The sequence below is a fragment of the Egretta garzetta genome, unplaced genomic scaffold, assembly GCF_000687185.1.
Source record: "Egretta garzetta isolate BGI_Z169 unplaced genomic scaffold, ASM68718v1 scaffold844, whole genome shotgun sequence".
NCBI lineage: Eukaryota > Metazoa > Chordata > Aves > Pelecaniformes > Ardeidae > Egretta > Egretta garzetta.
Genome location: NW_009259559.1, coordinates 223,452 through 248,922, shown reverse-complemented (window position 1 = coordinate 248,922; position 25,471 = coordinate 223,452). Strand labels below are relative to the sequence as shown.

The following is a 25,471-nucleotide window of genomic DNA, read 5'->3' as shown; positions in this document are numbered from 1 at the left end:
TTGTGGTAACTCTTAATAATGTAACTGAAAGGGAAGAAACAAAGTCTTCAATAACTCTCTAATGCACCTGCAAAAACAACCCCTTTTAAAGAAATAATATGTAGTAAAATTAACATTAATTGAAGTGTGAATATACTATTTATGTTACCGATTTTTTTGCAAAGCAAGTTAAAACTTACTCTTATCCTTTATAGATCATGAGTCAAACTTTGATTTTTCTTTCTTTTCCCCACATTCTCTCTACACTTATCGATATATTTTAGTCTTACAGTGTGCATTCAAGTACTACACTGAAAACACCCTTAGAGTTCACAGTAAAAGTTCTTATATATGGAATGAATTCAAGTGTAAGTGTGCAATATTTCATTGACTCCAGCCACCTCCATTTTATATAGAAGTTTGCACGCTGCTTTTTTTACAGGAACCTAGCTTTAATATGAAAAAATACTGCTGCTCATATGGACCAAACTTTTCCATTTTTGTTTCCCCTTTCCTCCTACGCATGTTCTTTATTTGTAACTTGGCCTCATTCTTTATTTACTGAGCACTGCCCCCGGCTGCATCCGAAGATAGAATTCTGAGGTTTTTATAAAGCTTTCTGTTATGATGGTGATGTCCCAAATATTAATTTTCATAATTGCTTTCTGAAATGAGGAAGGAAATGTGCTGGGCAAAAGAGAAGGAAGAATAAATGCTTTCAAAAATTTAATACAAGTCTTATGAAATGAAGATTGTTGCAGAAACTAAGATCAAAAGTAGAGATGATTCAAATTGGAACCTTTGACATAAAATCAGATTTAAATAAAACCCCCTTGATTTCTGAAAATGATAAGTTTAATTCCATGTTTCTAGACACACCTTAGTTCAACACTAATTATCTTGCACTAAAATATGATGCTTCAGTATAAAATTAGAAACTAATCCAGACTCGTCTCCTCACTGCAAAATTCAGTCTTACAAAATGTTTGAAGTTCAGGTATTGTTTGTACTATTACTTTTTAAAAAGTTGATTTCTAGGAAGATTTTCCATTAACTTTGGTCTAAAGTATCCACTCGTCATTCTCTCTGCTTGTGCAGCTCATGTCAATGCACTTCTGCAGTACAGACCAAGTATTTCCATGTCAAAGAGAGCATTTATAAAGGATGTGGGTGGAGTGACTTTTTTTGGCTTCAGATGGTAAAGACAGCATAGAACTCAACCCTCTGCACCTGCGTGCACATGCGGTAAAGCTGCCAACCTTGCCCTGATCTCCGTGCTGCATTCACAACACAGTTTCCAGTGATTTCAGCAGCATAGCAGGCTTCCTTCACTTGCACAAATTCCTTTGAGTCCCAGAGCAGGTTCCATCTGTGCCAGTACTGGGAAAATAGCATGTATTGAAATAGCTTAATAGTATTTACAAGGGGTATTTGAATTAGGGTTTCAGAGAGGATATTAATTCAGTCATTTCCTTTTTTTTTTTTTTTTTTTTTTTTTACCTCCCCAGTAGGTTATGGTTACATTGTAGAATGTTTTAATTCTTTTGGAATTCTGTATCTTAAGAAGCCATTACCTTGGGAGCATGTGCACTCGCAGGGGACCTTGGCAAAGCTGAAGCCTTTTCAGTGATCTCACCAGTTTCTACCTACTTAGCTAAGGAGATGGGTCATAGCAGAAGAAGGTGGATTGGGTTTTGGACAAGATCTTTATTAAGTAGGTTGACACGCTTTCCATGTGTCTTTGTACTTCCTGAAAACAGAAAACGATGGTGTGAAATAGGTTTTGACTGTGTGCATGCTGCTTCTTTCTTGGTCCATGTACAATCTGAGTATCAAGAGGGGCTTTGATGCTTCTAAGTGTTGTGTCAAAAGAATTAATTTAATAAAAGATCACATCATCAACTTTTACCTGTTTTGCATTATTCACACTGTAAAATTTTCTGTTTCAGATTCGTGATTCCAACTGTAACTACGAGGCCTTTATGAATATTATTAAACTAAGTGATAATATAGGAGAGTTGGAAGCAGTGAAAGATAAAGCAAGTGAAGAACTGCAGTATCTTCGATCTCTAGATACAGCAGGAGATGGTTAGTACTGTATTGTTGTACAAAACATGAAATGCATTTGCCAGCATGATCTCTGAAGAACATGAAAAAAATTTAGAAAATACAAATGCTGGTGCAGCATAGTGTAAAATATTTTGTTATTTAGAAAAAAATTACATCTAAATTGTTAAAACTTTTTTTTTTTTTTTTTTTTAAATATAGACTAATTGGTTAGATGTATACTTCTACTGAATTGACACTTGCTTGACTGGTGGTTCCAAATTTCAGTAATTCAGGTATTAAATAGGTAGTCGGTTAACAGCTGATCTGAAAAAGGAAAGAGAAAAATATTTCTTCTTGTTCACTTTTATCAGTAAGGTATTTAAATTGAAAAAGCCCCATCTATTCAAAGCTGATGTGTTTTGTATGTGGTGTGTCGCTTTTTGTATATTTTTAGAGCATTTCAGAGCAAGAGTTTTTTTACTCACCTGCATTGCATAATCTTGTTTGGTTTTGCTTTCAGATATCAACACTATAAAAAATCAAATAAACAGTTTATTATATGTTATTAAAGTATGTGATTCAAGAATTCAGAGATTGCAGTCAGGAAAAGTAAGTATTTTATAATTATTTTAGTTCCAAAAGAGTAAAGTTGCAAATTACTTGCTAGTTTGGTCTAGCTTCTTAATTCTTGCGTTTTGAAACACAACTTGAATTATGCAGTTAAAGCGATACGTTATAAACTGAAGCAAGTCTTGTATTTGCGGTTTTAGTGTAGAAAAATTTTCTAAAGGTTCACGTTTAGAGTTTTTTGGAGTCTGGCTTTAGCAGTTTAGGTATGTCAGTCCATCATACTGAGAAGGTAACAATAGTTGTAAAAGAGTTTAAACCAAACTGTTACATAGATGCAAAGCATCTTTGTATTTATACACCTAGATTCAGTTCTTTTTCGCTGCTCCAGTGCATACCTTGTGTGCCTGAAGCTTAGTCTTCTTAGTCAAAGAGAACAAGAGTTCTCTTGTTGATAAAGGTAACGCTGATAATTTTGCAATGCCTTGTAGACTCGGTGTATTGCCAGGCATGTTTACCTCTTTAGTTCAACAAAAAGCCTAAGGCAATCTGAATGTTAAATTTGAAAATGCAGTGCGTTCTGTTTGCTTGTTTTATATTTTGTTTTATATTTTAAGGCTGACAAATCAGTATGTTTGACTTTGTTAGTTTCTTCGCTCTTTTAATTGGCCTTAGATGTGGCTCCAAGATGATGTAATCTTGTGCATATTGATTTTTAAAATGTCTAAGTAATCTACAGCTGGATCCAGAACATTACTGTAATACCAAGAAATGTTATATTAACAGAAGAGAGTTGGGCAGAGATGAATTTAAGTTGTGGATACCTGCATCCCATCAAATTCTCAAAGTAGTTCATCTTGTTAATTCATGCTACAGTCACATGAGGGATTTGGGGTTGATTTGACCTGTTTAATATTATAGGAACAGCAGTGTTAAAGGCTATCTTCCCAGGTAGCAGAAATCATCCACACTAAAGGCAAATAGTTGTGAGAACATGACCTTATGATTTTGATCTTCACATATTAGTAGTTGTGAAAATAACTAACATTTGAGAGGCTGCTTTATTTAAAAAAAAAACAGAGCATGTGAACATGCCGAACTGTGTCTTACAGGAAATAGATACTGTGAAACTGGCAGCAAACTTTGGAAAACTTTGCACAGTCCCTCTGGACCATATTCTGGTAGACAATGTTGCACTACAATTTTTTATGGGTAAGTGTTAATTGATGTGTACTTTTTTTTAAATTTATAAAGAATATGCTAACTCACAGGACTGTATACTTGAAATTGCTAAATATAGGTGTCTGCTGAGAGCTAAATGTGTCTAAGCCCCTTGCCAGAGGGAACCAAAACCTTTTTTGCAAATCGGTCTGTAGTTAACTATTCAGAACACCATATTTAGTACTTCTGAAAGCTCATATCAAGCTTCTTACAGAGAGATCAGTATTGAAAGCCTGATCTTGCAATGTTTCTTAGTCTGTCACTTAACAAGTTCATTCTGTTTAGAACAGAATCATTGCAAGAATTGCGTAGAGGTTTATGATTGGAATTACTCTGAAACTTATCACAGTCGTTAGTCTTACTTTTGCTGGTCTCACTGAAGCTAATGACTACAGAAGTTAGACTGACGCTTAGAGGATTACAAGGCTGCTGAAGGTTGTCTTTGAGAAGCTAAAATACAGCAGTAATTTATGTACTATTTTACGTTTATCATATAATCAAGTAATTGATAGGTGGATTAAAGTATAATTATTTTTAATACTTTCTAATGCTTGACTCTCTTCTGTGAATTAATCGAGCTGCTGACAGTCATCACAAAGAATATCCATCAGTTTTGTTGTTGGTGATAGTCCTTTAATTGCAGTAGGTGCATGTGATTTGTTAGAATTCCAGTTTGAACTTCCTCTCAACTTGTATCAGGCTGTACAAGCCTGTTATATCCACACAGTAATGGTGGATTCACTTTTTACAGGTGTATTTTATGTTCAGTTCCTAGACTTTGCTCCCAATTTTGTTTACTGATTATCACCAATATGTATATAGTACTTTTTTTTTTTTTTTTTTTTTTTTTTTACTCTAGATGACAAGTATTCCAGATGTATAACGAGATCCTGGAGTTCCCTATGTAGTTAACATCATAGAGAATTCTCATTCTAAGATGCACAACAATAACTGTGGTTGTGTGGTGGCTGTTTTCTGTAGATTACATGCAGCAGACTGGTGGCCAAGCACATCTGTTTTTCTGGATGACAGTGGAAGGATACAGGGTTACGGCACAGCAACAGCTGGAGGTACTTCAAAGCCGACAGAAAGATGGAAAACATCAGACTAATCAAACCAAGGGTCTATTAAGAGCAGCTGCATTTGGAGTTTATGAGCAATATTTATCAGAAAAGGTAGGAATAACTTATTTCTGCATTTTTTTGAATTTATTCTTTGTACAGATGCTGCTTTGGTAGTTATGGCTACATGAATATGAAATAGATGAGGTGTAGCACAAGCTGTTTACAAGTTGATGTTTAAGCTACTGCTTGTGTATCTTCTCTCTCTCCTTATCTCAAGCAGTAAGAAAATTTCTTCCTCTTCCTTCCCCCCCATTTAAAAAGGGTCATACTGGCACTGACTATGCTGTCAAATGCACTGAATGTGTTCCTCAGAAGCTGACTTCCTAGAATAGAGAAAAACTAGAGAATATGTGGAGACAGAATAAGAAATTCTGTCCCTTTGTGTATGCTGTCCTTTCCCCTTTCCCTTTTTACCCTGCCCTCTTCGTGGCCCCCCCTTTAAGAAAAAAACTTTTTTTTTTTTTTTTTTTTTTTAAAAAAAGCAACCCAATAATTGTACAAACTTGGATTAAGATTGGGCTTTTAAATGAAGTAACTTCCCATGCCTCTCTACAGATATCTGTATAAATTGCTCAAATATCACCACTGGGTATCTTTCAGTAGGCTAAGTTTGCTCACTTCCAATAGTCTTGTAGTAACGGAGTCTTCTGTGAAAGAAAACACTTGTCAACTTGTGTTAGCAAAGTATCTTTGTTCTGAATTCGTGTATGCATAAAAATCACCTCTCAACTCACTCAAAAGCTTACCTCAACAATTTTTCCCTCAAATACCTTGTAATGCTTCACCTTCTGCATAATTTCTTTCACTTTGGTTTTTCACCTCAATAGTCTATCAACGTGGTGGACTGTGCGGAGGTCGCTCTGATGGGTTTTTGAGCTGACTGAATGCTAACCAGTTTGAAGTCAGAAGCCACCTAACACCAGAGCTATTCCAAAGCTGATGAACTCAGCCTCTCAGCTGTGCTGTCAAGCAAGCTATGTTGTGTCTGGTTCAGTGCTTGCTCCCCGTCTCTGTCACAGAAAATGGGGAAAGTGTGTGAACTTGGGCCCATCTAAAGAATGTTTCATGTGCAGTGATTTGAAATATATAATACCAAGGGATGTCTGGGAGTCTGATGGCTGATACAGTTATGCTGGTAGCTGTAATAGAGTTTGCATAAAAAGCTACCAAAATCACAGCTACCAATAATCTCAAGAAATTGGCAGAGTTGACAAAGTGTTGGCCTTTCCTCAGATGCTTCAGGACTTTATCCGTTTTCTTACTGGCTTTTCTATTTCTGAATCTACGTCTTTCTATTCATAAATAAAACCTGTTTTTAAGACTGAGTAAGTCTGGTTTCGATATTGCTTCAAAATAATGTGCATAAATTAGTTTTACGTGATTCTTAGCATTTAATCCTGAAACTTTCAAGTTTTAATACAAACTCTGAACTTAATTTTGGGGGGAGGAGGGGATCTGACTCTGTGTATTCTAGACAGTTCTAGAGATACTCATCAAGAAGAAATTTAGTTTACTTCAAGAATTGCAAAATTGTATTGGATTTTATTTGTGAAAGTAGAAGCTTTCTTATTTTTATGCTGCAAAAGTTGATTTAGATCTCTGTAACAGGCATCTCCAAGAGTTAATATTGATGACAACTTAGTAGCAAAACTGGCAGAAACGCTGAACCATGAGGATCCAACACCTGAAATCTTTGATGACATTCAGAGAAAGGTATAATCTATTCATCCTGCTTTTCATAAGAACTGTTAATGCTATAAAGTATTAAACGTCACTACAGCTATGGAAAAAGGAGGAAGGAACTCAAATATCTGAAACCCAAGACCTGTTTTACCATTTTCTAATTCTGTAAAAATCATACTCTAAATTGCCAACTTCTGCTTAGCCATACGTAGCCCGTGATTTTCAAAGCAATGGACAGAAAGAGTAGGTGTCCTGTATGAAATTAATTATAAAGCATAATTTATAATTATGAGATAATTATTTCTGTTTATGCACCAATTTAAGAAAACTGCCTGTGTAGAATAGCTACGTGGTACAATTTTGTCCTGGTTTTAGCGCTTTTTCACAAAGGTGTATGTAAGCATGTAACTACACTAACTTCTCTATCTCGACCAGAAGTTAATTTGACTGTTCTGTTTCTGCAAGCCCGTACAACGTAGCACTCAGAAGCATCGAGTACTGAAGATAAAGTCTTTTTACTACCTCCATACGTAGACTTATCACTCAAGTCTACTATATATAATTAAAAAAAAGAAAGCAAATAATTAATATTCTGGCAGTAAATTATATACCCAGTCTGAGAGGTTTTTATTTTAGGTCATTAAGTGAATGTTCTCATTCATGCTAAAAACTAGTGATATGAGCTGTAGAACTTAAAATCACTCTATTGTACTTGAGGCCCACATTTAAGACAAGTGAAAACACCTTGTGAAATCTGTATTGCCCAAAGTAGCTTACAAGGGCAAAATTTCTCACGTGTTATAAAAGAAATTGGCTTCCTCAGACCTGCATGAATTTTTTTTTTCCATTCTTACCAGGTGATAGTACAAAGTGTTCCATGAAAAAAAACCCACCCATCGTTAAAATATTCTAGAGTTGGCGTGAATATCCAAACATTATTAATTAATTCCCACTACATATATGTACATGTGTGTATATGTATATATACTGTCACTGTATAGGCTATATAGATAACTTTTTGAGGTGGCGTGGTTAAATGTTTTTGAGGTAGGGTTATACTATATTGGCTGAACTGGAAATTTTCAGGAAAGTAGTATGTGGTGTCTTCCTTCCCTTCCTTTCCCTCTTCTCGCCTCTCCCCCTAAGTGTTTGCAGGTCTATGTTTTATAGTTTATAAGCAGAAAAGAACTCTAAGGGATAACATGTTGTGAAATGGGTAAAGACCAAGTATGCTTATAGAGCAATTGGAAGGGTTAAGAGAGGAAGGAAACATTTACAGTTAACATGCTACTTCTCTTCCTATATGTGCATGTCTCACTGGTTAGAAAGGTATTTTCTGAGACTGTATTATACTTCTAGCACAATCAGTTCTCATAAACTTTCCATTAAGAGTAAACCTGAACTGAAATTTCACAAACTCGTGTTAGGGTTGTAAGGAAACCCAAAACCACGTAATACACGTACATGCACAGATACATGTTGGTCAAATAGAATTTATGAAAGCTTGTCTGATTAATTAAAAAATGTAATAAGTATTTCTAACATTGGCATTTTTATTTCAATAAGGTGTATGAATTGATGCTGCGAGATGAAAGATTCTACCCTTCATTCAAACAGAATGTGTTGTATGTGCGTATGTTAGCTGAGCTGGATATGCTGAAGGATCCTAGTTTCAGAGGATCAGATGATGGTGATGGAGGTGAGCTCTATAAGGGGGATTTCCTGGGACCATTCTTTTTTCTGCTTTAAAATGAAAATAAGAAAATTATCCACGCTTTCTTGAGCAATCAAAAAGTTCCTGCATTATCTCTGATTTTTCAAGTAATGTTTCCTCCTTGTGCTTTTTTTTTTTTTTTTTTTCTAAATTGTTTTGGGAGTCAAATAGTTTCTTCTGTAGTAGCTTAATCTCAGGTACATTTTTTTTCAAGTCTTGTTAACAAGTGTGTTGCTAACATAAGTGTGCGACTCATTTTTTATTTAAAACTATTTGAGGTTCTTCAACATATTGGGTTGGTTTAATGTGTAACTATATGCTTCATCTGGAAATAGAAATTGTAAGTACACAGGAGATGTGGCTTCTTAAAGTAATTAAAGTAATTCTTTTCGTTAACTGAAGTACAAATCTAATGGAAATTGTTTAACTATTAAGCTGACTCCATAATGAAGCAATTTAATGTGGTGATATAATCTTAAAAAGGAATGTTTTCTGGACTATTTATTTCATATCTATAGCTCTATAAACTTACATACATTTTCCTTCAGGTATCTTTATTGGAAACTTGAAGTACTTGTAAGTTGGGCACAACATTTTGCCCAATGCAACAGTTGTCCATTATTTTCCATAATGGGTTGTCTTCGCATTTTTATTTCTTTATTGGCCCGACATTGGAGAAAATCTTCTAACCTGTTTTTTCCTTTGCCCTTCTTCACTGCTCCCAGAATCTTTTAATGGGTCTCCTACTGGCAGCATAAATCTGGTAAGTGCTTGGATTTTGTTTTTTAATTATTATTATTTTTTTCTCCCCAACAGTAGGGGAAGTGTTATAAAATAGTTTAAATTATGTTAGAGGTTTTAGTTCACTGCAGTTTAATTTCTGAAAAAGTTCATGAGTCAAATTGAAAGACACATAGGGTATCAATTAATCTGTGAAACGAAACTGTCCCTTTTGTACTTTCCCCTGTGTTTAATGAAATTTTGCATCGTTTCTCACAGAAACAGTAATAATCTAAAGTTAATTTATGCAAAGCATACTTTCTTATCCCTGTTTTTTTAAATAGACATAAATTAGGAGCTAGGTAATAATAGGAGGAAATAAATTCTTTGAAACTGAAATCTCGAAGGATTAAATTCAAATAGACTGTAAATGAGACATTTAATTGGATTCTTATAAGTTGGGTTGTTTTTGGTTTTTTTTAGTTAGGACTTGATTTGGAAACATAAAAGTATCTGGAGTTTATTCAAAATACGAATCTTTGTTTTCTAATCTGACCAATTAAAGTTCAATTTTTTGGTTTTTTTTTTAAGCAATTCTTGCCTGGGTCAGTTTTTCAGAACCTTTGCTTTGTTACATGAATGTACCTAAATATTTGAAATATGCTTCTGCATGCGTTAGTGGTTGCATATGTAGGAAGAGAACTGCATACTTTTACCAGACTTTTTCCAAATAATCTGTCCCACATAGAAATTAGGTTTAAAATGTTTTAAACCGAAAATCAAATCACAGTTATTTAAAAAGAAAAAATCATAAAAATTTTGGTGTATTTCCTCCCCTCCCTCTTTCTTGTTCTTCAGACTATATGTTAGCTGAGCCACAAGATGTGCAAGGTTCAATTGTGCATATGAGAGTATTTTTCCAAATATTTTAGTTTTAGAAAGGTTTGCAATCTGCATGCAATTTCCTGGCTTATGTGATTCATAGGCCCTTCTAATTCATTCTTGGAAGATGCTGTAGCTCCTTAGGAGTCCCAGTGCATTGGTTAGATCATGCTTGCACGCAGAGGAATAGAGTTCATTTTGTGAAGGAATATGTTTAACATAAATGTAAACGTGTTTCTATGTGGGGGTTGTTTTTGGTTTTTTAGCTGGAGTTTTTTTCCTGTTGTTTTCCTCGTTTACATTTTGAAATATGAAGAAAATGTGAGGTGGTCAGCTGATACAGTTTACACAAACTCCTGTTAGATGCAGAGGGAAAACTTAATTTAGCCATATTTTTTTATAAATTTACATACAATTCTGGTAACATTTCACAAGGGATTCTTTTAATTGACTAATCTCTTAAAAAGATATTTCAAATGTCTCTTAATTACTTTTTATAAGAATGTTCTGACGTATCAAAGTCATATTTTACAGATGGGGATTTGCCATTGCAGTGGCTCATCCAGCTAGTGGTTATCTGCTCCTTAGTTTCTTGTGGGCTTTCTAAATTAAGCTAGAGAGTGTTAAAGCCTTTATCAAGCACTGTTGCAATACAAATTGATATTTGCATGGGACAATTCAAAGTCTTGATTTTTGTTGTTGTGAAAAGTATATTTGCAGAATACTACATTTATTATTTTTATAAAGAATGAAGAACATTCTAGCAGAAATGCGTAATAAATCTCTATGCAGAAGAACTTTTGCTTTCTGTAGTCCATATTGTTCAGGGTTTTCAGTGCTTTTACAGGTGTCTGAATACTGGTAGATTAGTTTTTCCTGGCTGAATTCCATGTCAAGAGTAAATTTCTATACACATAGTTTAGCTCCCTTGTGTTAGTCAGTTACATGAAGAAAAATAGACCTTGGAGAGGTTACTTCAAAGGTCAGGGAATTTCTGTACTTACAGCTAATGACAATGCATTAAATAAGATTGGGTTGTGGTGTGGTATTTTTGCTTTTTAATTACGTATATTCACAGGAACACAAGTTAATGTCAAAGTTACTAAGGTAATACTGAATACCTGCTGTGTTACCTGTTTGAGTTTCAACCATTTCATTTGCTTGTATTAATTGTTGCTTTGTAGTGCCTTGCCACAGAAGTTGAGTGTTTGCTAAATTTTCCATTAAAAAATACATTGCTTGTAGTTTATACTTTCACTGTAAGAATGTATTTTAGGATTATTTGGAAAAGAGGCTCAAAAATATTTTGAGGAAAAGTTATTTTACAAAAAATATCATCTTAATTTCTGCCTTTTAATTTGACACATTAGTCTACTGCATTAAACCAGTAGGACATATCTGGGGGTATAAAACTATAGTGGAATATTGATAGACTCTTGCAGATTTCTTCTAAACGGATCCATAATGGTTTTGCATTGAGTAAATAAAAGGAGTTCCACAAGTGTTACATATCCAAGACCTTGAAGCAGCAGAAATGGCTGGGTTGAACTTCTGGCACTCATTAGTATATGCCAGTTTGAACCCCATTCAGTTATGAGGAAGAAAACTGAACTGTTAGGGTGGCAATGAAGGGAGGCAGGAAAACAAGAGATAATGATGCCTTTTCAAAAATATAACAATAGCTTAATGTCAGTATTTCATAGAAAACAAAATTGTGCAGTTGACTGTTACTTGTTGTCTTTAATAACATGCCTTCCATCTTACTGGTAATCAAATCCTAGAGCTCTCAGAATATCAAGCACTTATACAAGTTTCCACAAATTCCTCCTGTTCATCAGTCTCGGGTGATGTTCTGCTCTTAAATTTAGACACTGCAGTATTGAGCATACCTTACAGGGTTATTGCTGTTCAAGGGTGACTTGCTTAGGAATGGACTAGGTCAGAGAAAGTCTTAGCCCTACCTCCAACAATGACCAAAACCAAGTGTCTAATGACGATTGTAGGAACAGTCCACTTATGGTGATACTTCACCAGAATACTCTCCAGCATCCAGTAACTTAGGGATTTGGGAATTCTTGAGTGGCAAATATGTTAGAGTGATCACAAAACTATGTGAAACTGGTAGGGGAAATGAACAGCCCTACACTGTGTAAAAGAAAGGCTTTAATAACCAGGTGATACAAATGCTTATTTGCATTGTTACAGTACATTAAGCTATTCTATTAGTGTAGTGAAATGAAAGTTTGGAAATGAAATAGATAATCAAAAACCATCTCTCAAATGACATGTATCTGTGATCTCATTCTCTCTTGTCTGTTTTTTCCTTCTCCCCTCTCCCCCCACCCCCCAGTCCTTAGATGACCTTTCAAATGTCCCTCCCGATGAGACAGTTCAACTCCATGCATACATCTCAGATACTGGTAAGTGACTCTTGTTATGATGGCCGCTTCCTTGTTTTACACCATTTATTTTGATTTATTTTTTTTTTAATATTACAGGCCCTTGAAATTCTAATCCTTTCATTTTTTAACCTCATAAAACATTTGAGTTTGTATTTCCCATGAAGTCCTTATAAAGGAAATGCTTACAGAATTGGCACTGTAGGTTGTAGACTCTATATCTGTACTTAAAATATGATTCAGTTTTTGTTGTTTATGGTATTATTATTTTTCCTATCTCTGGAAAATCACTCATTAAGCTTAATACTGAGTAGCATTTATTTTGGCAGTTGTTTAAAGAACAAATTGTAAAAGCCATCTTTTTTCTTTTTCCTAGTCTCACAAATCGAATTCTCGACTGTTTACTTCTGTTGCTGTATTTTCCCCTATTTTCTGTGCTTCCATATTGACTTAGCCTAATTGAAAAAAAATGCCTAGTAATAAATTAAAAATTTTTATTGCATGAGAGTAAATAACAAACTTCGCAAATACTGTTTGTAAATATTCTAGTTAGATGAGGTTGTACTGGGTAATTAAATTGTGAATGAATCTTCAGATACTAGATTTTACTATGCGATAGACTTTTAAATCTCTGCATTTATATAGCAGACACATGAGCTGTGAGCAAGAATTCAGCTACTTGATGTTTTAATTAAACTCTGTTACCCCAACCAAGTGTGAGAGCATGGTGTAATCCAAGTCTCATGTAGTCAGCCCTCAGAGAAGGGGAAAAATAATGTAAAAGTTAAGAATCGCAATTTTGCTTTTTTATTTAAAATAGCATGTGATACTTTTTTATGAATTAAACTTAGAAGTTTCATTGTTTTGATCTAAGAAAAAGGTAAACTTAGAACCACACAAATTATGTTAAACTTGTAGTCTTGATGGCAGTGTGTATTGATAACTATCAGCTTGACTCTGAATCCATAATACTCCAGCTGAACCAGGGGGTATGTACGGGTTTGTATTGTAAGATAGGATTAAACCGGACATTTCTTTCCTCCTCACCTCATGTTTGAACAAGAAATCCAAGTCCCTGTTTTCTGGATGTTACAGGTAGTAGGTGCATCTTGCATCTGTGTGCAGGCTCCTTTCCTCTGCCGATAACTGCTCTTTACTGTGCACGTGGGGTGGATACAAAATCTCAGTAATCTTTGAGGATTCACCTTGTCTTGTGTTGGAAAATAAATGCTGATTAAGAGGCTATGCCGTAAGGCCAGTGGTGACAACTTCTTTCTTTTTCTGCTGCTCCTGTCCTGCAAGTGATACTCCTAAAGGTGCAACTTGGCAGCGCCCCTGAGATGTGGTATGGTGGCTGCACAGCAGAGTGGTCAACCTGAGTTTAGAGGATAGGGCTTGCTCAGCATTCTCTGGGCAGTATTTTGACAGCATCCTGCCTACCCACTCTTTTCTCTTGGGGTTCAGCATTCAACATTCTTCTTCTAGAGAGTAGATGGCAAAGATAAGATGCTCTGTGCCCACGGCGCACCTTGCTAGTATGTAATTCTTACATTGTCAGCAGCTGTCCCTGTCCTAGAGGTGCTCCTTGGCTGCTTAGAACTCAGCACTATACGTCAAGGCACAACAGAGGTAGAAGCTGATTTGAGAGATGATTTGTCAGGAAAAGTGTATTTTATGGAGCGTTGGTGCACTGAGAAATTCACAGAACTTGATTAAAAAGTATTTTCATCTAGCCACTGGAAAAATTGTGGTTTACTGGTATTGGTTCAATACTTAGTGATACAACGTGTTACCAATTTAAACAGTGTGCAGTGTAAACAATGTTGGTTCTAGTTTATTCTGTAGATTAAATGCAAGTTTTTGAAACAAACTCTATACTGGGAGGAATTCTGTGATGGAGGAATGTCCAAAAGAACTTAAATATGCAGTGGAGAACAAAAAGATGTTTGTTTCTATTTAAGATAACGATCTGTGTTCTTTCCATTTATGAATTGACTTCTCCATAAAATGTGTGCGCGCGTGTGTACACACAGATTACATTGTAGATATGTACGCACATAGAGAATACATATATATGTATGTATGTGTAGTTTCTGTTGACTTAAATAGCGTGGGGGGTATTTTTTATCTTATAGTTAATAACAAAATGCTGTGTTAATAACAAAACCGAATGCTTACAGCTTGCCAGCAGTGTCTTTTGTGTTTACAGATTTTTTTGATGGACAAACTTTTTCAGTATGATTAGAGTACTTTGCAGACTGGAATTTCTTGTGGTTTCACAGTTTTCTTTCACCCGTACTTTGAGTTCTTTAGGTTAAAATTATTTTTCAAAAGATCTGTTCACTGTTCTTTAGAAGCTGAAACCTTTTATATTCTTTTTTTATGTTTTGCATGTCAGTGAAACTTGTCTAACTTTAAGGCTGCTTAATCTCTATATTTAAGTTTACATAGTAAGTTTCGGGACTTCTGCAGTGTTTTGCATAAAGGGATATCTTACTCTCCTGCTTGCTTGTCCATTTTTGTCTCTCAAGTCTGTCATTCCAGACATTTCTTCACTTCACGTTTGTGTCCTTTCGTCTTCCTTCTTTCTGTTTGTTCTTTTTTTATTTTTGTTTTTAAACTACTAGTCTATGCTGACTATGACCCATATGCTGTGGCAGGAGTGTGTAATGACCACGGCAAGACATATGCACTGTATGCTATCACAGTCCATCGGCGAAATCCCAACAGTGAAGAGACATGGAAGACATATCGACGCTACAGTGACTTCCATGACTTTCACATGAGGATCACGGAGCAGGTAATTAATCTCATAAAAATCTTCTAAGGTTTCTTTGAAAGATGCTGCTTCTGTGTGATAGTATGGCATGAGTATTGGCTTTCTCAAAGTGACTTAAGATGTGGAGTTAGAACACTATGTTATTTTTCATTGAAGTGTACTTTTTTACCATTTATATCATACATTGTTTGTACTGAGCAGTTTACAGCTGCATGTTTACATAGTTTAGTACCTGATTGCTATATAATTCCTCTAACAAAAGGAAATGGAACTTACAAAGCTTTTTCCCTCACCACCCCTTTGCTTAGTTTTACTTTAAAATGTTTGTATGGAAGTGCTGTTAGTCTCAAACAGTGGCATATTTCATTTGTTATATTTGTCACGGAGGTTAAGAAATAAAAACTGAGCTTGGGAAATAGGTATTTAGGTTTTAAGTGAAAAGTTAAGGATCGGTGGGGTCTCAAAAGGAACAGCTGTTGGCAGTTCAGTGTACTGCTAGACAATCTGCCTTTTATTGCTGTACTTGCATGCTCAGACTCTTAACCCTCCTAAAATGAAAGAAGAAAAAATAGAGACTTGTAATTCACCAGCTGGTACAAAGTAGAACCTGCTGACATGAAAAAGTGTTGAAAAATGCAGTGCTTTAAAAAAAAAAAAAAAAAGGTGAAAAGCTTTTAAACCAAGCCTTTGGAGAAGTCAGATTTGACTGCATAACCTTTGAACTAGTTTGAAGTGTTGGATTACATCCCTTTACTCTGTTATTAATAGAGGTATAGAGAACAAATTCTGTGCAGGTAAGTTACTATTGTAAAGTCACAAGAGTAGTAAAAATAGAAAAGGCTTTATTGAGAAAGCAAACATTGTGTTGAATACTTGTATTAATAAATAAAGTCTGACTTTCCTTTGACTTTCTTAGTGTGCTGTCAATAAATTTGAAATACCAATTTTTGTACTCCTCTTCAAATTGATTTTTTTCTTTTTTTTTTTTTTTTTTTTAATTCACTCTTTTGAAGAATCCCTGACCTGTTGAAACAGGTATGGGTTCCCTGACCTTATAGTGAGTTCATGTTCTGCTGATATGGGGCAGTCATTTAAAAGTGACCTATGGGTAAATGACTAGAAAAAAAATGGCAGAAGCTAAAGTTTTCAAAGTATGAAAGCTCAGAAATTTCTTGTTGCTGAATCTGAGTTCTTTGAATTTGCAGAAAACAGAAGCGTTATCCTCCAAGATGGCAAAAAGTAAAGGAATTCCTGTGCTTCACTCTAACATCTCAGAAACTCCCAGCAATTTTGCTTTGTTTTGACAAGAAAATAAACATTCTTACTGAGTTTATGGGCACAGGAGTGCCACTAGTACACTCAACACCCTTCTTGTGTGCTTGTCTGAGACATTTTTATTGGCATGTTAAGGGTAAAAGGCTAGAATCTTTTACTTAAAATTAATAGGAAGGGCAGGGTTTATTGTTTATGTTTTTCAGAGAATATAGGTACTTGATCCAAAATGGAGTTGAAGTTGGGTGTGTATAGTATCTATATGAGCTTTTTTCCTTAAAGTACTGAATAGATTAACACGTTTCTTTAGTCAGTAATATAATGAATACCATTTGAAGTACGTATCTATGTTTAAAATAGATACTATTCTTGGCTCACATTGCTTCTGTTTAGATGCAGATATCCAAATAAAAACTAGACCATCTTCTGTTCAGTTATTTTCCTACATGACCTATTTGCAAGGGAATGGGATTTGTAAAGTTGGAAATAGTTATTCTTTGGTGCTTCCTCAGGCCATAAACATTAGATGAGCTTTGCGACCTTCCAAAGTTTAATGTCTTTGCAAGAAGACACCTTGCAGGGACTGAATGGAATCAATCTCTCATTAAATCTGTAACTTTGTGGTCTTCTCCAGAGAGAAAACGATACAACCTTTTTCCAGGCTGTTTCTTAAAGCCTGGATGGTATACCTTTCTCTCTTTACACCTTTTAGAATATTATTTATTATTTATAGGAAGTCTGGATTGTGTGGTTTTGAGTTTTATTCTTGTTGCTTTTTTATTTTTGTGCATTGTAGCAGATATGTTCAACATTCTTCAGTATTAGGGCCTCTTTTTTTCCCTGCTGCTTCTCTGGAACCCCAGTTCTTTCTGTGACACTGCAACAGTGGTAGACATGTCAACCTGTGCCAATCACTGTCATTACCTGGAGAAAAGGCACAGGGTGATGGCATATCAAGCATGGTACGATAACTTCTGTGTAAACTGCGTGCTGCCTTCCACTCCAGGGATAAAAACCTAGTCATTTCCGTAGTAGGTTTGATCAGGAGACGAAAAAGAAGATGTTTTAGTAAGATTTGCACGTTCTCTTGATGTAGTCTTATAACCTTACTAACTTCTGCACAAATAATAATGATAAATCTTGAGCCTAAACTTTTTTGAGCAGGTGTGATGACAGGAATAATTTGCACACCATACTAGTCTGTATTTCAGAAGTGAGTACTGTGTGTGTGTGTACAGACGTGAAATTTTGCCCATGACGGTCTCCTAAGATTTTTTTGTGCATTTGTTCTTGTGGCCTACCTTTCATTTTGGCTTCTCCAAGGAATCTGAGTTCTGGGAAGAAATTATTTGTCAGGTGTTATATGGTAGATAAGAATAGGTGAATATAATGACCCCTGTAATTTCTGAGCTTATATGGTGATTTGAAACTCTTTTGAAAACAGAACAAAAAATCTTCTCTGTTTTTTTCTAGTTTGAAAACCTTGCAAATATACTGAAACTTCCTGGCAAAAAGACATTTAACAATATGGACAGAGAATTTTTGGAAAAGAGGAAAAAAGATTTAAATGCATATTTACAGGTAAGCTGATAGGGTTTTTTTTATTGTGTTCTAGGTTGGAATTCTTTTTTCTGAGGTAGAAAATTTGCTAGCATGCTTTTTAAAAAAAAAAAAAAAACAACAAAACAAAACCAAAAACTGTGTTGTATGTGGTATACAATCCTAAATAAGAACTTTTTTTTTTTTTCATAAGCTTGCCTTTTCTTTGCTATTTTGGTTTACTCTCAGCTGGTTCTGTCCCAGCTTCTCTGAGCTGGTGAGGTTCCAGCTGTGTTTTGAGCCTTATGCCACTAAACTTCCTTGCATTACACTCATGTTTGTGGTTACTTTCTTTTGTGCTGTTGCATAAGGATTGGTGTGGCACCCACTCTGGCAATGTAGCACAACCACACAGCTTCTCCATTCAGATACGGCCTGTATCAGCCCAGCTAAAGGAATTCTGTTGTCCTACTTCATAGGGACTTTCATGTCATTTAGCACTAAAATATGCTGACCAACTCAATGGACATGTTAACAATAAATAATGAAGATTAATAAAACACGGTGGAATCTGATTGTTCTGTTTAAAGTGATATTTTTTCCTTTGTGAGATGTGTCCCATTTTTAATAGTAATACTAAATTTTTTTTAGTCACAGCTATTTTTTTCTTGCAGTTTTAGAAGTAGTTTGAATTGTCATAAAGGTGTGCATTTTTCTGTGACATACTATAATTAACATACTAGTTAAAATTATCAGAATTACCAAGAAGCATGTTGTTGTATGTCTCTCATCCATCTTGAGAATAGTGTAATGTTGGAATAAAATTTAGAGAATGGATGAGAAAATGCATTGTAAGAGATAGTGTATTTGATTGTGAATTGTGAACTTTTACTGAAGTGAATGGTATGGCCTTTATCACTATTTATTAAAAAGCACCTTTTAAAAATTATTTTACTCAGCTCTTGTTAAATCCTGAAATGATGAAGGCTTCTCCAGCTTTAGCCCATTATGTGTATGACTTCCTGGAAAATAAAGCCTACAGCAAAGGGAAGGGGGATTTTGCACGGAAGGTAAGAATCTTTTTCACTGTCAACGGAACCTTAGAACATTTGTTAGTGCAATGATTGCATTAAACAGAGGTGTTGAACTGATACTAAACAGCTATATTTCAAAACAATTTGCAAGTGAGTAGCTTTAATACTTTTTGAGTGGCAAAGTATCTGAGGGCATATGGAACCAAAAATCTACTGGTTTTATAACAGATAAATTTAATTGTATAACAAGGAAATAAAATTTTCAAATCGGGCATAGTGTATTGCACCAAGACAACTTTAAAAGCGTTTGTTGCAAATTACTTTCTGTCAGACATCTGTGATTTTTTTCGTAGTCTCATTCCTTCTAATTTTTTTTCCAGTTCTTTACTCTGTATTTGCTGCTGTTACATGCTCTCTACTCTTCAGCCCAAAAGATGAAATGCATTTCCCTTCAAAAGCATCTGTTATGTATTTCGTCATTTTAACCATTCAGAATCATTGGTCAAATTCGGAGCTCTGAGCTGCGCATCCTTTTTGTTAAGCCACCGAAACTCTCTTCAGACAGCTGATTCTTTGTTCAGTTGAACAGTTTGTGTGCGCATCTGCTTTGCAAATTTATCTATTTCTGTCTTTCAGTGATTTTAATATAAAAAGCATCTGCAATTGTATTTTCGCATCAAGTTGTTGTTCTACCTATATTCCTTAAATATTTAACAGCGAAACAGTTAAATATTTATCAAGGTTTATGTAATGACTGAGTAAGATCTGATTTCCAGCTTATCAGGTTCTTCATGAACTTAACTTTTTAAGGGCACCACACTAGTATTTGTGCCTCTGGACTGAATTTAGAGTATGTGCTGGAGGAAAAATTGTAACAGTTTCTATGGAACTACTTTATGTTTTTCATTATACTCGCCATGATATTAAAGCATATTACTCCAGTGCTGTTTAAAAGAGGCATGTTTCAAAGATGAAGAGTTGAAAGCAGAAGTGAAACATCTGGAAGTAGGAAGCTTGGAAGGGAGAAATGGCATTGAATGAAGAAGAAAAGGAAAATAAATTCAAGCTAAGAAAAGCTGAGGGATGGGAAATGGAAATGACTCAGGAAAAAGATCTGTTGAAAGGTGTAAATAGTTACACTAGGGCTATAAGGAACAAGAAATATAAATTAAAGTGAAGTTAAAACTTTATTCTGCTTTCTGTAATGAAGTTTAGCAATTTGAGTTGTTCTTTATATTATTGTTCTCTGGAACAGTGTGATACTTCTCATAGTGTATTAATATACTGGTGTCCTCATAGATTATACAATTCTGGTTAAACATCTTCCCCTTCAGATGGACACATTTGTAAACCCACTGCGTAACTCTATGAGAAATGTATCAAATGCAGTCAAGTCTCTCCCTGACAGCCTGGCAGAGGGAATGACTAAAATGTCAGACAACATGGGTAAAATGTCAGAGAGATTGGGACAAGACATAAAGCAATCATTTTTCAAGGTAAGAAAATATTTGGTAGTTAATACATACTAGTGAATTATTAGGGGATTAGCTATTGACTCACTTTAGACTTACTTTGTATACTATAGTGAAGAGTCAAGTCCTTAGACAGGACAGCAATCTGGTGTCATTATAATAAAAATATGGAGGGGTTTTTGCTATTAAGTAACACATTTTAAGATGGCATCTACAGACTGTTACAGTGATCCTTCTTAACTTAATTCAATGCAGCCACTTGAGAAGAATGAGTCACTGATTTTTCTTATTTTTTTTACCACTCATTCTCATAAAGCTGGTTTGCTGCATCTGCTGCTTTCGTTAGAAAACACCCATATATTATGAAACTTAGAATAAGGAGATAGTTTCTTTTCTGCTTATTCCTTGCTGAATTCTGTTTTTAATTAAATTTTCTTTCTGTCTTTCCTGCCATCTTTCCTCATCTCTTATATTCCTAAAATGTAAAATCTTGGAGGTGAAGATTGGTAGCATGGCATGCTATCTAGAAGTCCTGTGAAAGTAGTAATCTTCCGAACATGTCCATCTTCCTTTCCCTTGTCTTCCTCTTTCTCTGTGTAGCTGTAAGGTGTGTGATCAGGATTGTTCCATTTTGTGTTACCAAGCCAGTTATAAGTGGCAGATGTAGAATAGCAACTGAGATGAGTTAACCCTTAAACCATGAAAGGGAATAATAAATCTGTGGTGTGGGGCTTTTTTTTTTTGTGTGTGTGTGTGTGTGGTTTTTATTTGTTTTTTTTTCATTACTTGTGAGATAAAATGATTGGCTCTGGACTTTCTCATTGCTGGTAACTTCCTGGTGTGTGAATAACAATATATCTGCATTTATACCTACTGGGAAGTCCGTGACTAGGCAGGACTTGAGATCAAGAGGAAATACCAGAATAAATATCAGTCCCATATGAACTTCTAGGTGTTTCTCAGTTGAAGCATTCAGCACTTGAGAAAATGTATGTGGATTGTCTTAAAGGTGTCGATAACTTTGATAGCTATAGGAGAATACTTAACAGGCTTGATGTGCTGGAAGATGAAAGAACTACTGTATATTTATCTGAGGTAGTATGCAACTGACTTCTGTCCAAATGTTTGGTTTTCATTTTCATAACCAAATCTATTATGAAAATTGTTCTGATATATTGGTATTCTAAAGTATTTTTTACTTCATAAACATTATCTGTTTTTCATTGTAGGTGCCTCCTTTGATCCAGAAAACCTATTCAGATCCTGACCATTGCCGTGTTGCAGCACCAATTGATGACAATGTGAGTCTAACATTTGTCCTTTCAAAGCTGACTTGTCTAAAACCAAATGAGTTAGTTACTTTATGTTAAACTTCCTATTTATTATTTTCTGATACTGTGCCAGGCACTTACAAACAGTTCTTAACTTTTTAAAAGAAACTTACATGCTTCCTTCTGAAATTAACATCTTAGTACTAAAATGGTCTGCACCCCATGCTACTGCTTCTGTGTTTCGGGGTTGTTGTTTTTTTTTTTTTCCCCTTCTGCCTCCAATTTCTGTCCGTTCAAAGATAATACGGTACCAGACTTAGCATCATTTCCATTGGCATTTTATGCATTCTGATTTCTGATGCAACCTTTTAGGGGGCATTTGTTTAATGGATCAGAAGTAGTGTTTGCTGTGTTTTTATGGAAAAAAACCCTTCAGAATGTTTTCCTAAATAATAAAATTCTAGTATGTGGATACCTAAACTGTATAAAGCAGTAATATTAGAAACTTGAAAGTGACGTTTAAGCTCTTGATGTTATCATAAGTGATGGTATTTTGCTATTGTTTTGGTTGAAACTCTGATCATATATGTGAAAACAATTGGAAAAACTTTTATCTCTAAGTAGGACAGAAAGGCCATAAGATTACCAGTGATTATATGCAATTTACTATGGTCATAAATCTGCACCTGTTCTATCCTTCACATTTTGGGGTTTCGGTCACATCAAAAGCATTCCAGTTTGTCTTCCTGTGCATAACTGCTATGATGGCTTGGTAGGTGTATTTTTGCACAAATAACACAGCCTTGAGTTCTTCTGGGTTTTCTTTTTCCCCATTACTTTTCACTATGTCAGACTGTATTTCTAAATTTATAATTATAAATGTATATCTTTGATACTTCTGAGGCTTCTGGTTTGTACAGGCAAAACAAAATATCACTCCAGTATATAAGCAGCTTTTCTGCAAATAGTTCATTGATCTTCTGCAAAATGAATAGATGCTACAATTCTTGATAGCTCCTAAGTTAACGTACCAAGTGTTTCTGAAAGGCAGATTTCAAATGTTTTAAAAACCTTTCAACTCTCAACTGTTCTCTTAAGATGCATTGTTCACAACTTACAGTCACTAAATCAGACAAAAAATATGGCAGTTTGAATGGAATTTTACATGGAGAAGCCATACTGGAAAAGTGAGGCATGGATCTAGAGAATGGCCAGCTGGATTATGAATCCGCTGTCTGTGTTCCAGTTGTATACAAAGATGCACTCGTGTAGTCCACCAAAAATGTCCACGTAGCTGTGAGATGTTGCTACTTCTTCCAGCACAGGATTAACAATACACGCAAACTACTACTCTTCCAGGTAGAGCTGTATCAGATTTGAAACAAGAAACAAAATTTTGAATGTTACGCTTAGAATGGAAAAATCCTAATTAAAAAAAAACAACTCAGAAAACCAAAGAAAGTGCATTCATTCAGTGCATTTTACTGAGGGTATAATAACATTTTATTTTTACTTTGCTATTCTGTAAAGTTTTAATAATAAATACGAAGTTTAAATAATGACTCAGTCGAAAAATCAAATTAATTTGTTGTATTTGAGATAAATATTTGTCATCTCTTGTGCAATACAACTGTAACTCTAAATGCTGTCATGTTTTGCAGTAGCTTAATAATATGTAGGGTTGTATTTTGGCATATAAACAGGTTATGAGAAGCTACTGTTGTTTCTAGAAGAGAAACAATAACAAGTAAGATGAAAATCTAATATATTCATACTACAGAATTTAGTACACTATCCCTCAAATTTTAATATTCAAAAAATTGCTGACAGTTACTGCAAGCATGTGCCATCCAACTTTAAAAACTTTTAGATAGTTATTGAATCCTCTTGTTTTAGAATTACCATAAAAGTTATTTTCTTGTAAGCCAATCTGCGTAATATCTTCTATTAAATAATAAAATGATGATATTTTTTGTAATCTACAAGCATAAAAGCACTTCATAGCCATGCAGGTTAGAACGATATCTAAATAAAATGCAGTTCATTGCAGTGAAGTGTTATTGTTCTTAGGAGGTTCTGAGTTTGTTGCAGTGCATCCGTAAGAAGAAGATGCCAAAGAAAAGCTCCTTCCAGAGTTTTCACGTTAGGCATTTGGAAGCCCACCTACCAAAGGAAGAGGTCAGGGACAATCTGTCTGTTTAGGACATACTTACTTGGATTAACTTTGTCCAGCTTTGGTGAATTAACTGTTACTTTTTGTCGTCTTTTAAAAATTCAAGGGATTTAAGCCTAGTTTATCTTTAACTTTTAGATTAGAGGGAAGATTTAGGGAACATTTCATATTACAGTGAAATACAGAACGAAGTGTTTCTGTCATTGTTCGGTGTGTACTGAAGCATTTGACCTGTGAATTAGCTGCTAGAACTATAGATTTCTTGAACTGAAATAAAAGTTTACTGATTATACTTCTACTCACTTGATCAGGTGGATGACAATATTCCACTGCGTGTAATGCTCCTCCTTATGGATGAAGTCTTCGATTTGAAGGAAAGAAATCAGTGGTTAAGAAGAAACATAAAAAATCTGCTTCAGCAACTTATTAGAGCAACATATGGTGACACAATTAATAGGTACTGCTTTTCTTACACTGAGCGATTTTGTGAGTGAGATTGTACACTGCGTCTATAAATCTCTTTTTGTATTACTAAATTATTGTGGTTTAGATCTGCATGCATTCCCCTTTGAAGAGGATCAGTAAACCAAGTACAAATGTGGTGTAAAATGGAGATAAACAGAAAACATTGCTGAAAGACAAATTCCAGTAACTCTTCTATGCCAGAGAACTTCCAAAAGAGCTTTCACGTATCTACAAGAGCTCACAGTTCCGTGAATGTAACTCAATACTGATGGTGTCTATGCTTTTTGCCCTGTCTTTTACATTAATACTTTTTGTTGTTAATACTGTTTATTACTTTCTGCACTACTTCTGTTTGCATGTCTTTGATGCCAGAAGTGATACCCTGGCACTTACCCAATTATGTGAACTGTACTGAGTTGCTATGTTAAGGTTTTGCTCTCACACTTCAAAAGATGGGACGGGGGGAAAGGACTGTTATGGGGTCTGTTCTGCCCCCCCCCCCCTTCTCTGTAATTCTCTTACACCCTTTTTCATGCCAATGCAAAGCAAATTAATAGTGCTAAATAAGTAAAGTTTCTTGCCCTCATCTTAGAAATCTACTGTTTCCAGGCTTTCCCTTCTAATAATCTGTTTCTGAAAAGTAAATAAAAATACAGAACAAAAAAATGTCTAGAAACAGGATTGGCACTAAATTGTCACACTGGATTAGTGCCATGAATCAAAAACTTGATTTCTGGCAGGTCAGAAGTAGTTTCCTAATACTTTTTTTTTTTCCAGGACATTCCTCACTGTATCATTGCTTTTTACCCTTCACAAGCATATTTTTGATGTTTTCATCATCACTGTTAAACATATAGACAGATCTTGTGGTATTAGTAGTGACGCAGCTCTGTAATAATAATAGCACTGGGTATTTTTCAAATCATTTCTCGTGGCTGGGTGACAGTTATCTTGAGACCTGTGCTTCCAAAAACGTACTGCCCTATTGGAATAATTCTGAATACTTTTTGCTGTTTTCAGATTGTAGTATAACTAGCTGAGTTTGTGTACAGGCTGCTGCTTTCTTATTGCAGAGATGTGTGCACGAGTGTTTTGCTTCTGCATTTGGAGCTATTGCAGATACTCACA

At 35.0% G+C, this 25,471-nt stretch overlaps 1 protein-coding gene across 5 annotated transcripts in view; it reads left to right on the top strand.

Moving 5' to 3' along the window:
• SNX13 (sorting nexin 13) overlaps nucleotides 1–25,471 on the top strand; it is a 63,209-nt gene that overhangs the window by 30,466 nt on the left and 7,272 nt on the right. For 2 of the 5 annotated variants that reach the window (XM_035893236.1, XM_035893238.1), the window contains 14 exons: nucleotides 1,929–2,067; nucleotides 2,549–2,637; nucleotides 3,708–3,807; nucleotides 4,798–4,991; nucleotides 6,549–6,653; nucleotides 8,190–8,322; nucleotides 9,063–9,100; nucleotides 12,290–12,359; nucleotides 14,966–15,138; nucleotides 17,863–17,970; nucleotides 18,888–18,998; nucleotides 20,297–20,458; nucleotides 21,664–21,735; nucleotides 24,190–24,335. In XM_035893236.1, the coding sequence (XP_035749129.1) occupies nucleotides 1,929–2,067; nucleotides 2,549–2,637; nucleotides 3,708–3,807; nucleotides 4,798–4,991; nucleotides 6,549–6,653; nucleotides 8,190–8,322; nucleotides 9,063–9,100; nucleotides 12,290–12,359; nucleotides 14,966–15,138; nucleotides 17,863–17,970; nucleotides 18,888–18,998; nucleotides 20,297–20,458; nucleotides 21,664–21,735; nucleotides 24,190–24,335 (1,640 nt within the window). The other 3 variants (XM_035893235.1, XM_035893237.1, XM_035893239.1) reach the window with 3 other exon arrangements.